The 13,755-nt window shown below is 43.4% G+C and overlaps 1 protein-coding gene across 1 annotated transcript in view; it reads right to left on the bottom strand.

The window, feature by feature from the left end:
* Positions 1 to 13,755, bottom strand: part of PPM1H (protein phosphatase, Mg2+/Mn2+ dependent 1H) — a 288,477-nt gene that overhangs the window by 152,356 nt on the left and 122,366 nt on the right. The window contains exon 3 of the mRNA XM_023225107.1: positions 5,280 to 5,624. Coding sequence (XP_023080875.1) covers positions 5,280 to 5,624 — 345 coding nt within the window. The remainder of the gene's footprint in view (positions 1 to 5,279; positions 5,625 to 13,755) is intronic.

Genomic DNA, 13,755 nt, shown 5'->3' on the forward strand with positions numbered 1-13,755 from the left:
GGGCATCCTCCAATTCACTTCCACACTATTATGTACTTGAAGATAGCATCAGATTCCACAGGTCGAGGGCTCAGTCCCCAAACTGACCCCCACTTCTGATGCCAGTCGCAAGCCCCAGGTTGGTCTACCTGTGCTGCTGACCGACCAGCTATAAATCTGGGTTCCCAAGAGCCCCCATCTCCTAGGGTTTGATTAATTTGCTAGAGTGGCTCACAGAAATCAGGAAAAAATTACGTACATTTGCTAGTTCATTCTAAAGGATATTACAAAGGATACAGATGAAGAGATGCATAGGGTGTGGAGCTTCCATGCCCTCCTGATCCTCCAGGAACCTCCACGTGTTCAGCTACCCAGAAGCTCGCTGAGCCCTATCCTCTCGGGCCTTTGTGGAGACCTCATGACATAGGCATGGGTGATTAAATCATCAGCTGTTGGTGATCAACTCAACCTTCAGCCCTTCTCCCCTCCCACGAGGCTGAGGATATATGTGCGCATGCGCATATACACACACACCCGAATAATTGGGGCCAATCTAAATTAGGCTATTATTTCATTTTATTCACTGTAATACACCTGACATCTACATTATCCATGGCAGCTTACTGTGTGATTCTACTTAGTCATGCAGCCCTCTAATCCCGCCTTGGTCTTTTTGATGTACAGACCCCATCCTGAATCTACCCAGAGGCTGCCAGCCACCAGTCATCTCATTAGGATACAAAAAGATACTTATCACAAGATTTCAAGGATTTTAGGAGTTGTATGTCAGGACATGGAGTTGAAGACAGAATATCATAATATCACAGCATTCCATTGAGGGAAAAGACAAACAGATGGTGACAGCAAGTAGGTAGACAGAAACAAAGAGAGAGTCCAAAGAATTCTGATTCCACACTGTTGAGCTACTATAAACAAAGCAAAAACCCCCAGTGAAGGAGAACCTCTGTTTTTAAGGATATCGTGACACTTGGAATCTCCAGAGGGACAGCTGCACAGATGTCATCAGTGAGGTAAATTAGAGACTTAGGTGCAAGGCTTGGGGAACTTTACTTTTAGGGATTAAAAATGGAAGAGAAGGCAAGAGAGCCACAAAGCCGAAATGCCCTATGACAAATCTCGCTTAATATTGAATTTCTTATATAAAATCAGTGTGGCACAAAACCTGCAATACCTAAAGAACATCTAGAAACAGGAAAATTAGACAGTGGGTGGCTATTGTGGTGAAAAAAAAAAAGTTTAGGAATGATCTGGAAAATCCAAAGCTGTCCTGCTGTAGACAGCTGTGTGAGCCGTCCTCCGGTTGCCTGGCACAGCGTGGGGCTTGTGGGCATTTCAAAAAACCAAAGGTTTACATGGTGAGGCAATGACTCTCAAAAACCTACTATTGAGAGGGGGAGGAAAGAAAAAGGAGTTGGCAATGGCCTTCCAGCTATTATTTTGAAGCTGTTATAATTTCTGTGCTGTGGATTCTGAAGCTCACCTTAAGCAATTTAATAAGGATAAGGCATTGTTCCTATGAAACTGGAGTAAAGTTTTTCTGAAATCTCTGATGAAGCGAAGAAAGACAAGAACATCTATGATTAAACAGAAGACTTATCATCCAAAGAGGGTCACATTTGAGACTGAAAGGGGAGAATATTAACAATTACCCTGAGACAGCAGGTACGCACTGGCCCAGTCCCCAGCAAAGCACAAGGTATGGCCACCCTTCCAGGTGCCATGAGGACCAAAGAATGGGTGAGCTTCTCACATAATAAGGCCAGCCCGTAAGGTGCTGTAAACCAAAAAGTATCTGAGACAGGTCTCAATCCATTCGGTTTATTTTGCCAAGGGTAAGGACACGCCTGGAACGAAAAAAAACACAGATCACAGAGACAGTCTGTGGTCTGTACCTTTTTCCAAAGATGAATTTGAGGGCTTCAGTATTTAAAGGGGACAAGTGGGCCGGAGGGGAAAGAGGGAGGGTATGGTCACCCACATATTCCAAGAGAAAAGGAGCAGGTAGGGGATAGTCTGGGGCTCCAGAAATCAGTAAATCAACATGTTCCGTAAAATAAGGTGAACACAGAGTAGCTACCTGTGGAGATATTCAACAATTCATCTGTAGTATCCACTTAGGAATAAAAGGAAACGCAGTTTCTTGCATGACTCAGCTTTCAGCTTAATTTTTTTTCCTAGTAATTTCCAATTTCCATAGTGGATTGGAGGCCCAGTTTTTATTTTCCTTTCACAGTGCAAAGCCCTGGTAGGCATTAGGCAGGTTGGGGACCCAGACGGACCATCTGGGGAAAAAAAAAGTGTGAAGAGGAAGCTAGGGCTTGGGGGTAAACCTGAGAGCAACAAAAAGGGAAAAGACATGGCTTAAAGCTAAAAGTTCATGATATGGCACACCTGGGCCTGGTTCTCCACTGGGGGGCTCCACCTTTCCTCCTCATTCACCTGGCATTGCTATATTTAAGATCTATCTTCCACCACAGCAACATTGGCTTGCTCCCTTTGGCCTACCTGGGTTTTTCCTCAGTCTGGGTTTGTTACCCAGGTTGCCTGAGCCCAGGGTATTCATTCTCCCCACCCTGCCCTGCACATGTCTGCTCTACTTTTGCACCCCTGCAGCCCTGCACCCCAGCATCACCTCCCCAGGGAAACTTTCCCTTCATCTCTTCACTAGACTCCTGCATCACCCTGACCCTGTATTTCCCCTCTCAAGGCTCCTCCCATTTATATTTTACTTGTTTAACACCCATCTTTGCCTAACTGGCTCAATGTTCTTTTCCCAGTCAGGCCTGGCTTCTAGTTGGTTCTCAACAAATATTATTGATTGAATGAATTACACATGAAAATGAAGCAAACAATCTTTGTTTTTGCTGGGGACTAAGTTTCCAAGAAAAATTTGAGGTGATGAACTGGTTCATTAAAAGTTGAAATATTTTTAAAATGAGCCTCTTAAGTATTTTTCTGAATGAACCTTTCTTTGCCAGCACAGTTGTTAAGAGCAACCCTGAGCCCTCAATGGGCAGGACAGCATGAGAGCCCTGTGGAGCCCTGAGTCAATGTGACATTGGCCTCTAGTGGACAAAATTGAGAATGCAGCAGCTCCAGGCAAAAGATGTCCTCTGGCACTAGTCACAACGGAAGGAAATTAAAACCCCAACATTTCCTTTATTTTTCACTTCTACCATGCAAACTGAATTTCCTCCCATTACAAGGAGAGCCCATTGTCAAATTTTTGCCTAAATAATTAAAAATAAATAAATTCAATGCTTGGCATTCTGAGTATTAGTGTCTAGAAACATTTATTGACATCAGAGCTGCTAGAGAGGCAGAAAGTGAGATTTTACACCACGACTGAGTAGGCGTCAATTTTCCTACCTTAATTCCTTTTTTCCTAAATAATCTTTTCCAGCCTCCTGGTATTTTAATTGGGATTGCAGGGTTGCAGGCTATCAGTCTTGAGATGGAAGTGCATTTTATTTTTACATTTTTATTCTTTATTTTATTTTTTAAGAGATGGGGTTTTGCTGTGTTGCACAAGCTGGTATACAGTGGCCATTTACTGGCACAAAAAAGCACTGGAGTTATAACCTGCTGTGTATCTGACCTGGGCCGGGTCACCCCTCCTCAGGCATCCCGGTGGTGCTCTGCACCAAGGAGGTCACCACATTGACACTGAACCCACATGACAGCTCAGAACTCCTGGGCTCAAACAATCCTCCGGCCTCAGCCTCCCAAGTAGCTGGAATGACAGGCAATGCACCACTACCACACCCAGCAAGGTGCATTTTAAACCACCTGCTAGTCAAAGGGTAAATGTTATCTCTGTAACAAGGAGAGAAAAAGCTGAGACCAAAGGGATACATTTAAATAAAAAGAGGATGGAAATTTGAGGGGTGAATATATGAACTATTTTTGCCTTACAAACAAATCAGATGACAATACATATTGTCATTATTTATGTATTGTCATTATTTATGTCATTATTTATACGTATTATCCTTCTTAGCACACTACCTGATGCTGTGAGATCCTGGAACATGCACCGTGTGCCTACTCGTTTCTGGCGAGATGCTTCTTGCTGCTTTGACTTCATTTAACAGCTTCTCATCACTTTGTAATCTCCAGGTTTTAAGGCCATGACCGCCCACTTGCCTAACTCAAGCCCTTATAAATATCCTTAAATATCTCTTATTCTTTATCTGTATGCAGGCTGCCGAGCAAGAAAGAAAATCTTCAAAACCAAAATAATTGGCTCAGGATAAAGTAAGCTCAGAGAGGGAAAGAGCTGGCATAGAACAAAGCACAGGCGGCTTCTATGTGCACTCCTGCCAGGCAGAGGGGCAGCAAGAGACAGTGAGAATGGTGGCAGTCTCCCGAGGACATGCTCAGGAGTGAGGCCAACAGGGAAGGATGATAAACTCCCGATCAGACCCATTCAGATGGAAAAGAACAGACAAATCCACATGCCTGGGTGAAACTAAGACTTCTTGGATATTGGCCCCTGGCTCTGTTCTCGTCCAGCACTTTGTCTGCAGTGTGAACCACATTCCCAGTTGTGGTAAAACAGTCATTCTTAGATCACAACTGTATAGGATGGGGACATTTGAGCACTTTCCTAAACCCTGTTTCCCCCAACACTGGACTTTATACACATCTGTAAAACAGATGGTGATCATGCTCACATCCAAGTGCAATCGTACCAGCTGGCATCAATATGAATATAGGAAATAAAAGCGATAAGGCCTGTATTTAATAAGCCTATGACCTCATGCACTGTCTCTTTCATCTTATTTTACTTTTTTTTTTGAGACGCAGTCTTGCTCTGTTGCTCAGGCTGCAGCGCAGTGGTGCACTCTCGGCTCACTGCAACCTGTCTCCAGGGATCAAACAATTCTCCCGCCTCAGCCTCCCGAGTGGCTGGGATTACAGGCAACCGCCATTATGCCAGGCTAATTTTTGTATTTTTGTAGAGATGGGGTTTCACCATGTTGGCCAGGCTGGTCTTGAACTCCTGACCTCCCATCTGGCTTCCCAAAATGCTGGGATTTCAAACGTGAGCCACCGCACCCAGCCTTCTACATTTTTGCCAGCAACTGGTGCCAGGAACTCTGTCTGCTGCCAATTTCTATTGGGAACGGAAGCTCCATTATCACAAGGGGCCATCCGGGTGGAGCCGGGCGGCAAAACCGTGAGCTTTCTGGGAGCCCTCCAGGAAGGACAGACAGACCTGGCGCAGGCGCCCGACTGGCCCTGCTGCCCCAGGAATACCTCCCAGGAATACCTACCATTTCCTTGAATGCACTTTCAAGCGCCCCGATGACCAGGCACTCGTGGGGAATCTTCTTCTCGGTAAAGAAGCGCGTGGGGGGCGTGCTGGGTGAGCCCGGAGCCCCCACCCCTCCGCGCAGGGAGGCTGCCCGGGTCAGAGTCCGGCTGTTGGCAGGTGTGTTCTCAGGCTCCTCCCCTAGGCAGGTGGGGGGCAGAACGGCGGAGTTCTTCAGGATGTCCACGATGTCCTGCAGCTGCTCCGTGACGTGGTGCTGCAGCAGGCGCGACGCCACCACCGCTGCCCCGGACCCCGCGTGCCCGTCAAACAGCGACCAATAGTGGCAGGAAACACCCTCGGATTCCTGTGGGAGAGGACGACAAGGAGGAGTGAGAACGGCTGTGGCCTTTGCCCCAGGGTCATACAGATTGTGCGACACCTATGGGACTGAGCGTTCACTTGGTTGTCTGTCTGTCTGTCGTCTGCAAACAATGCAGTCAAAACATAGCAAACAAAACAAACAAAACGCTCAGGGAAGGGTCCCAAATGAGTCACTATTGTTACCAGCACCAGAAGGATGAGGTGGTCCCTGCCTCCCCACCTAGCAAGCCAGCCCAAATGATCACATACTAAGCTACTACTTGGAGGGTGAGATCTACTTTAATTTGAGGTGTAAATGTTTGCGTAAAACTCTCCTACAGACAGACAAGTCTGTATGAGTCCAGCTTGAACATCTAACTCCTTACCTCCCTTTTTTTTTTTTTTTTTTTTTTTTTTTTGTGAGATAGTCTCACTGTGTCGCCCAGGCTGGAGTTCAGTGGCACGATCTAGACTCACTGCAACCTCCGCCGCCCAGGTTCAAGCAATTCTCATGCCTCAGTCTCTGGAGTAGCTGGGACTACAGGCAAGTGCCACCACACCAAGCTAATTTTTTTTTTTTTTTTTGTATTTTTAGTAGAGACAAGGTTTCACCATGTTGGCCAGGCTGGTCTCAAACTCCTGGCCTCAAGTGATCTGCCCACCTTGGCTTCCTAAAGTGCTGAGATTATCCCAAAGCGCTGGGATTATAGGCGTGAGCCACCGTGCCTGGAACCTCCTGTCTATTTCATTCCCAGAGTAGGTTTGGTCTGGGGCCTTGGAAAAAGGCCCTTTCTCAGGTTTTACAATGGGAAATAAGTAGACCCATTTCCCCCTTTCAGAGCCCTTAAATGCTGGGATAATTGTTCCATCTTTCCTGGTCTACATCCTGAATTTTTAGAACATGTTTTCACCCTAGACACCTAGTCTAGTCCAGGCCTCACAAGATGCAGCCAGTTCAAATCTCCTCTTTATACTTTCCACCTCCCTTAGTTCTCCAGTTGATGTGGAGAACTAGTCTCCAGCTGATGTGGACTCTCAGTCTCTCCATTCCCTCTTCCTGACTTACGGCTACATGCAACCTGTGGTTCCCTTACCTACGTTGGGTTTAGTGGCTGCCGGTGGATTTCTAGACTATGCCAAGACAAGCACTTTTGAATCCATGTTTGAATTACACATGCATTAGATCTTAGAGAAAAGGAGCTCAATTATGACATAGCTGACAGAATAGAGAGCTTAGAAATAAATCCACACATATGTTGTCAACTAATCTTTGACAAGGGTACCAAGAATACACATTAGGGAAAGAAGAGTCTCTTCAATAAATGGTATTAGGAAAAGTGAATATCACCAAGCAAAAGAATGAAAATGAGCCCTCTTCTTACATCATATACAGAAACCAACTCAAAATAGCCTAAAGTCTTAGATGTAAGACCTGAAATCATAAAACTCCTAGAAAAAAACATGGGGGAAAAAACTCATTGATATTGGTCTTGGCAATGATTATTTAGATATGATACCCAAAGCACAGGCAACAAAGCAAAAACAAACAAGTGGGACTACTAAAATGTTTCTGCACAGCAAAGGAAGTAATCAACGAAACCAAAAGGTAGGTAGCCTACGGCATGAGAAGAAACATTTGCAAAGCATGTGTGTGATAAGGGGTTAATTTTCAAAACATACAAGAAACTCCTATAATTCTATTGCATACAAAACAAAATAAGCAAGCCAATGAAAAAATGGGCAAAGGGCTTGAAGAGACATTTCATCAAAGATGACAAATGGCCAGCAGGCTTGTGAAAAGATGCTCACTATCGATACTTTTCATAAACTCAGTGAACTGAAATTAAGGACCTTCCCCAACCAGATAAGGGGCATCTAAGGAAAATCTATAGCTCATATCATATTTCATGGTGAAATACTGAATGCTTTCCCATAACATTGGGCAAAATAAAAAAAAAAAAATGTATGCTCTCACTACTTCTTTTCAACATCATACTGGAGAGTTCTAGATAGTCAAGAAAAAAGAAAAGGCCTAAAGACTACATAAGAAAATAGCTGGGCACAGTGGCTCATGCCTGTAATCCTAGCTACTCAGAAAGCTGAAATGGGAGAATCCCTTGAATCTGGGAGGGGGAGGTTGCAAGAGGCCAAGATCTTGCCACTGTATTCCAGCCTGGGGTGACAGAGTGACCCTGTCTCAAAAAAAAAAAAAAAAGAAAAAAGATTGCTTAAGAAAATAAAGTTACATTTATCCTGGCTTTGAGCAATTTGAGCATGATGTACCTTAGTGTCATTTTCTTCATGTCTCATGTGCTTGGAGTTTGTCTTTCTAGATCTGTGGACTTACAGTTATTTCATATCATTTAGAAAAATTTCACCCATTATTTCTTAAAAAATTTTTTTTTGGTATCCTTCTCTCTTTTCTCCTTGGAAGAATCTAATTACACCTGTAGTAGTCCCTAGAGGTTGTCCCATAGCTCATTAAGGATGCTTTCATTTTTTCAATGGTTCATTTTGGTTAATTTCTACTCCAATGTATTAAACTCACTGTTTTCTTAATCTTTTTCTATTAAAAAATGGACAAAGGATCTGAATAGACATTTCTCAAATGAAGACATGCAAGTGGCTAACAGGTATATGAAAAAGTGCTCAAAATCAATAATCATCAGGAAAATGCAAATCAAAACCACAATGAGATAGCACCTCACACCTGTTAGGATCGCTATTATTTAAAAAAAAAAAACAAAAAAACAAAAAACGACACAAGTGTTAGTGAGGATGTGGAGAAAAAGGAACCTTCTGTTCTGTCAGCGGGTATGTCAATGAGTACAGCCATTACAGAAAACAGTATGGAGGTTCCTCAAAAAATTAAAAATAGAACCATCATATGAAGCAATTTTACTGCTGGTTACATAACAAAAGGAAATGAAATCAGTATCTATAGCCCAACGTTCATTGCAGCATTATTCACAACAGTCAAGACACTGAAACAACCTTAGCATCCATCGATGAATGGTAAAGAAAATGTGGTGTATACTACTTACTTACAATAAGATATTATTCAGCCACAAAAAGAAGGAAATTCTGCCAGTTGCAACAACATGAATGAACCTGGAGGGCATTATGCTAAGTGAAATAAGACAGACACAGAAAGACAAATACCGTTTGATCTCATATGTGGAATCTAAAAAAGAGTCAAACTCATAGAAGCAGAGAGTAGAATGGTGGTTGCTAGGCGCTGGGGTTGAGGAAAATGGGGAGATAATGGTCAAAGGGTACAAAGTTTCAGTTATAAAATGAGTAAGTTCTGGGGATCTAATGTACAGTATAGTGACTATAATTAATAACACTGTACTGTATACTTGAAATTGCCTAAGAGAGTAGATTTTAAGTGTCCTCACTACAAACACACAAAAACTGGTAACTATGTAAGGGAATGGATGTATTAACTTGACTGTGGCAGTCATTTCACAATGTACCCATGTATCAGATCATGCACACCTAAATACATGATTTCTGTCAATCACACCTCAATAAAACTCGGAAAAATAAAACATTACATTTGAAAAAGTGTAACTAGAGGGGTAGGATATAAAACACTAAGATATAAAACACCAAATATTTATATATTTGGGATCTCTATTTTCAGAAAATTGATGGACAAAGGGGTAAAGTATACATATAACATCTACTTCTGACTAGTTGGCTTGGCTTGTCTACCCTACAGCAATAAATACTGAAGGCTTTTTTTTTTTTTTTTTTAACTGAAGCCATTAAATAAAATTCTTAGTATAATGCCAGTAGATACTGAGTAGGTATGGTGACATGAGCCATTACTCTGTGCTCTTTAAAACTTCATTTCCATTCAATTCTGTGCTAGGTGCTAAGAAATAAAATAGTTGATTTTTAATTCAACCAATACGTGATTTGAGTACTTTCTATGCAACAGGCTCTAGAGTAGGCAGTAGAGATAAAAGATTGGCTGAAAGAGATACCAGACATGGCTTGACCTTAATAGTCCAGAGGGGAAGAGAAATACTGATTGATATGGTTTGGATTTGTGTCCCCTGCCAAACCTCAGGTTGAATTGTGATCCCCAGTGTTGGAGGAGGGGCCTGGTGGGAGGGGACTGCATCATGGGGGTGGATTTCCCCTTGTTGTTCTTGCCACAGTGAGTGAATTCTCATGAGATCTGGTTCTTTAAAAGTGTGTAGCACCTCCACCTTCACTCTCTTCCTTCTCTGGCCATGTAAGACGTGCCTGCTTGCCCTTCACCTTCCGCCATGACTGAACGTTTCCCTAAGGCCTCCCCAGTCATGCTTCCTGTACAGCCTGTGGACCAGTGAGCCAATTAAACCTCTTTTCTTTGTAAACTACCCAGTTTCAGGTTTTTATTTTCTTTTCCTTTTTTTTTTTTTTTTTTTTTTTTGAGACGGAGTCTTGCTCTGTCGCCCGGGCTGGAGTGCAGTGGCCGGATCTCAGCTCACTGCAAGCTCTGCCTCCCGGGTTCATGCCATTCTCCTGCCTCAGCCTCCAGAGTAGCTGGGACTACAGGTGCCCGCCACCTCGCCGGGCTAGTTTTTTGTATTTTTAGTAGAGACGGGGTTTCACCGGGTTAGCCAGGATGGTCTCGATCTCCTGACCTCGTGATCCGCCCGTCTCGGCCTCCCAAAGTGCTGGGATTACAGGCTGGAGCCACGGCGCCCGGCCTCAGGTATTTCTTTAGAGAAGTGAGAGAACATACTAACACACTGATCAAATAATCACACATATAAACATAAGATCACAAGTCTGATCAAAGAGAGGACAAGGAGAAATTCTCAGTACTACAAGGCTAGCCTACAGAGGGACAGGACACATTGGAGAAGGCTTCCTGAGGACATCAGGACTAGGATGAGGATGCATGGAAGTTCATGAGATAAGGAGGGGAGGGGAGAGAATGCTAAGCAGAGCAACAGCAGGTGCAAGGCCCCTGCAGTAGAAGGGGCATAGACTAAACCATGGCCATGTGGCTGAGCAGGAGAGTGAGGAGCAAGATGAGAGTGGAGAGAGAGGTAGCAGCTAGAACACTCATTTTTTACAGGACACGTGAAGGATCCTGGCTTAGCTTAAGTGTAACAACAACATAAAAAACCATTGACTGAAGTGAGGATAACAAAATCAATTTATGTTTTTAAACAATCACTCAAGCTATTCTGTGAGATTAGAAGGGAAGTAAGGGTGAAAGTGATGATGCTAAGATAGGAGGTAAACGCTGCCCTAAAAAACATTCAGTCACATCCAGGCCATAAGAAACACATATGAACAATGAAAAGCATCATAAAACAGAGGTATAAACAGTAAGAGCTCTAACTCACAGGAAAGTGGAAAGAACAATGATTACAGATGAGAAGATTTGAATTCTAATCCCATATTCAACACCAATCATCAGCTGAATGGAGGCAGGACAGGTGTTGGGCCACTAGCTGGTTGTCCCTTTTGCTTAACACTTCTATGCCATGGTTCGTTGTTGTTGTTTAATCCCTTGAACTAGATAAAAACAAGTTCATAATGAGATTTTAAAATCTTCAATGTCCTCCTATGCTAGGGGGATGTAAAGTGAGGGACATACTATTTGGGGAAATACAACCACAGTGTGTGCTTAGAGTTCAGCTCAGTTGTTAAAAGTGTAAGAGACCCTAAGGTCAGAGAAACACATCCAGTTACAGGTCCAGAAAAACCTTCCCATCATTTATTTAGTTTTTGAGACAGGGTCTTGCTCTGTCACCCAGGCTGGAGTGCACTGGCACAACCATGACTTACTGAAGCCTCAACCTCCCAGGCTCAAGTGATCCTCCAGCATCCGCCTCTCAAGCAGCTGGGACTACAGGCATGCACCACCACATCCAGCTCATTTGTGTATTTTTCAGAGATGAGGTTTTGCTATGTTGCCCAGGCTAGTGAAGTCCTGGGCTCAAGCAGTCCTCCTGCCTTAGCCTCCAAAAGTGCTGGGATTACAGGTATGAGGCACTGTGTTTGGCCACCCATCCCATCATTTAATGAACCTTATATAGCAGGCAATACTCTAAATGCTTTACAAATACGAACTCATTTAATCCTTACTCCAGTCCTCTGTGAGAGGTGTGGTAATTTTCTGCATTTTATACTGTAGGAAAATGAGAGACAGAGAATATAACCACTCTAGGTCACCATCTATTAAGTTATGCAGCAGAGACCAGAGTTCATGCTTTCAGCCATCAACCCCTTTGCTAAGGTGACCACCCCTACCCTATCCCCAGAGGGAAAGCTTGCCTTAATTTATACGTAGTGCCAGAGTCCATTTTTCTACCCTACAACCTGATTTTGCAACCAGAGTGATTTTTTCCTAAAATACAAATTTGGTCATTTTCTTTTATGAGTCTAACAGCCTGCTCTATGAGCTGGCTCCTGTCCATGAGCCTCTAGTTTGCAGTCTCTGATAATCTCCCCACATTCTAGACCTTACTCAATTCCCACCCACACCAAACTACCAAACTTGCAGCTCATCACAAACCACTAACCATCACCACCTCCTTTACATAACTTCCACCTGGCTTTCAGTACGCAGCTTAAATATCATCTCCTTCCAGAAGCTCCAACTGCACCCTGAGCACCATCTGGACAGTGACCTTGAGGGCTAGGGTGAGATTCCATTCTGGCAAGGCAGACTGGGAAACCTCTATTTACCACCTTGGGGGCACTAGTGAAATGTAATTCCTCTGTACCTAGTAGTGCTATGAAAGCTGCATGGCAAGAAAGAAGCACCAGAATTTAAAAGGCTCATGAAGGACTGCAAGAGGTGTTTCAAAGAACAATATGAGGCCAGAGAGGGCTACATGTGTTTGAAATGTGACCAAAATATTACAGAGAATAAAAATCTATTTTCAAAGGTGGAATGATCAAACAGGTTTTGCTGTACCCTTATTTTATTTTTTTTGAGACAGAGTCTGTCACCCATTCTGTAGTGCAGTGGTGCGATCTTGGCTCACTGCAGCCTCTGCCTCCCAGGCCCAAGTGATTATCCCACTTCAGCCTCTCAAGTAGCTGGTACTAAGGCATGTGCCACCATGCCAGGCTGATTTTGTACTTTTAGTAGAGAGAGGGTTTCACCATGTTGGCCAAGCTGGTCTCAAACTCCTGGCTTCAAGTGATCCACCCACCTCAGCCTCCCAAAGTGCTGAGATCACAGGGGTGAGCTACCAGGCCCAGACTGTACACTTATTTTAAGAAGGATATGAGGATTCTCCCTTCTTTCCTACCTGGTTCTTCTCAAAATGATGCCATCAACTGCTGTAAGGTAAGCAAGATGGTTTGATGCATAAAGTCAGACCTGGGAACATGAAGGAATGAATGTCTCCTCAATGTCACATGAGCAGTGAGGGGCCTTCATCAAGGTTAGGAGTCTAAGCCGGAGATAAGGTAGCCTGGGCAATGCAACTATGAATCTAAGAGATTGGCCTGGGGAATCACAAATGGTATGAACATGATGCTTTTAAAGCATCTGAAACCTGTGATTTCACTGCAAATACACATGTATTGCTTCACTGCTTAGAATCTCTGGTTACCCCCTACTGCCCTTAAAATGCCATTTCTTTCCTCTTAGATGCTGACATGTCTTACAGACACTGAATGATCTAGTTACTATTCACTCTTCAGCACATCTCTTGCTTCTCTGAGTGGTCTTGAACGTCTCTCATTTCCTCTCTTCTAACTCTCAGTGACCTCTGGAACTATGACCATCATGTTTTTCTTCTGCCTGAAACACTGATCCCTATCTCTCTGCTTGGAAAACTATTTATCCTTCAGTTTTTGGTGGAAGTGTGACCTATTCCATCAAGCCTGCTTGGATCACCTCAGCCCCTGTGCATCCCATTTTCTGTACCAGTATGCATCAGCCCTGCTCACAGAGACTTCCGTGTGTCTCATTCACTCTGGTATTCCCAATGAGTACCTGATACAGAATAGATGTTCGATACTTATTAAATATACAAAGAAAGAAAAGGAGAGAATGGTTTTTATTTTTTTCAAAGCAATACAGTAGCTTGGCAAATAGGGATTTTATATAAGACTCTTCACATTGGTAAAACAAACAGAATATCATAACCCTAATCTGCTCC

Source organism: Piliocolobus tephrosceles, chromosome 10 (assembly GCF_002776525.5).
Source record: "Piliocolobus tephrosceles isolate RC106 chromosome 10, ASM277652v3, whole genome shotgun sequence".
NCBI lineage: Eukaryota > Metazoa > Chordata > Mammalia > Primates > Cercopithecidae > Piliocolobus > Piliocolobus tephrosceles.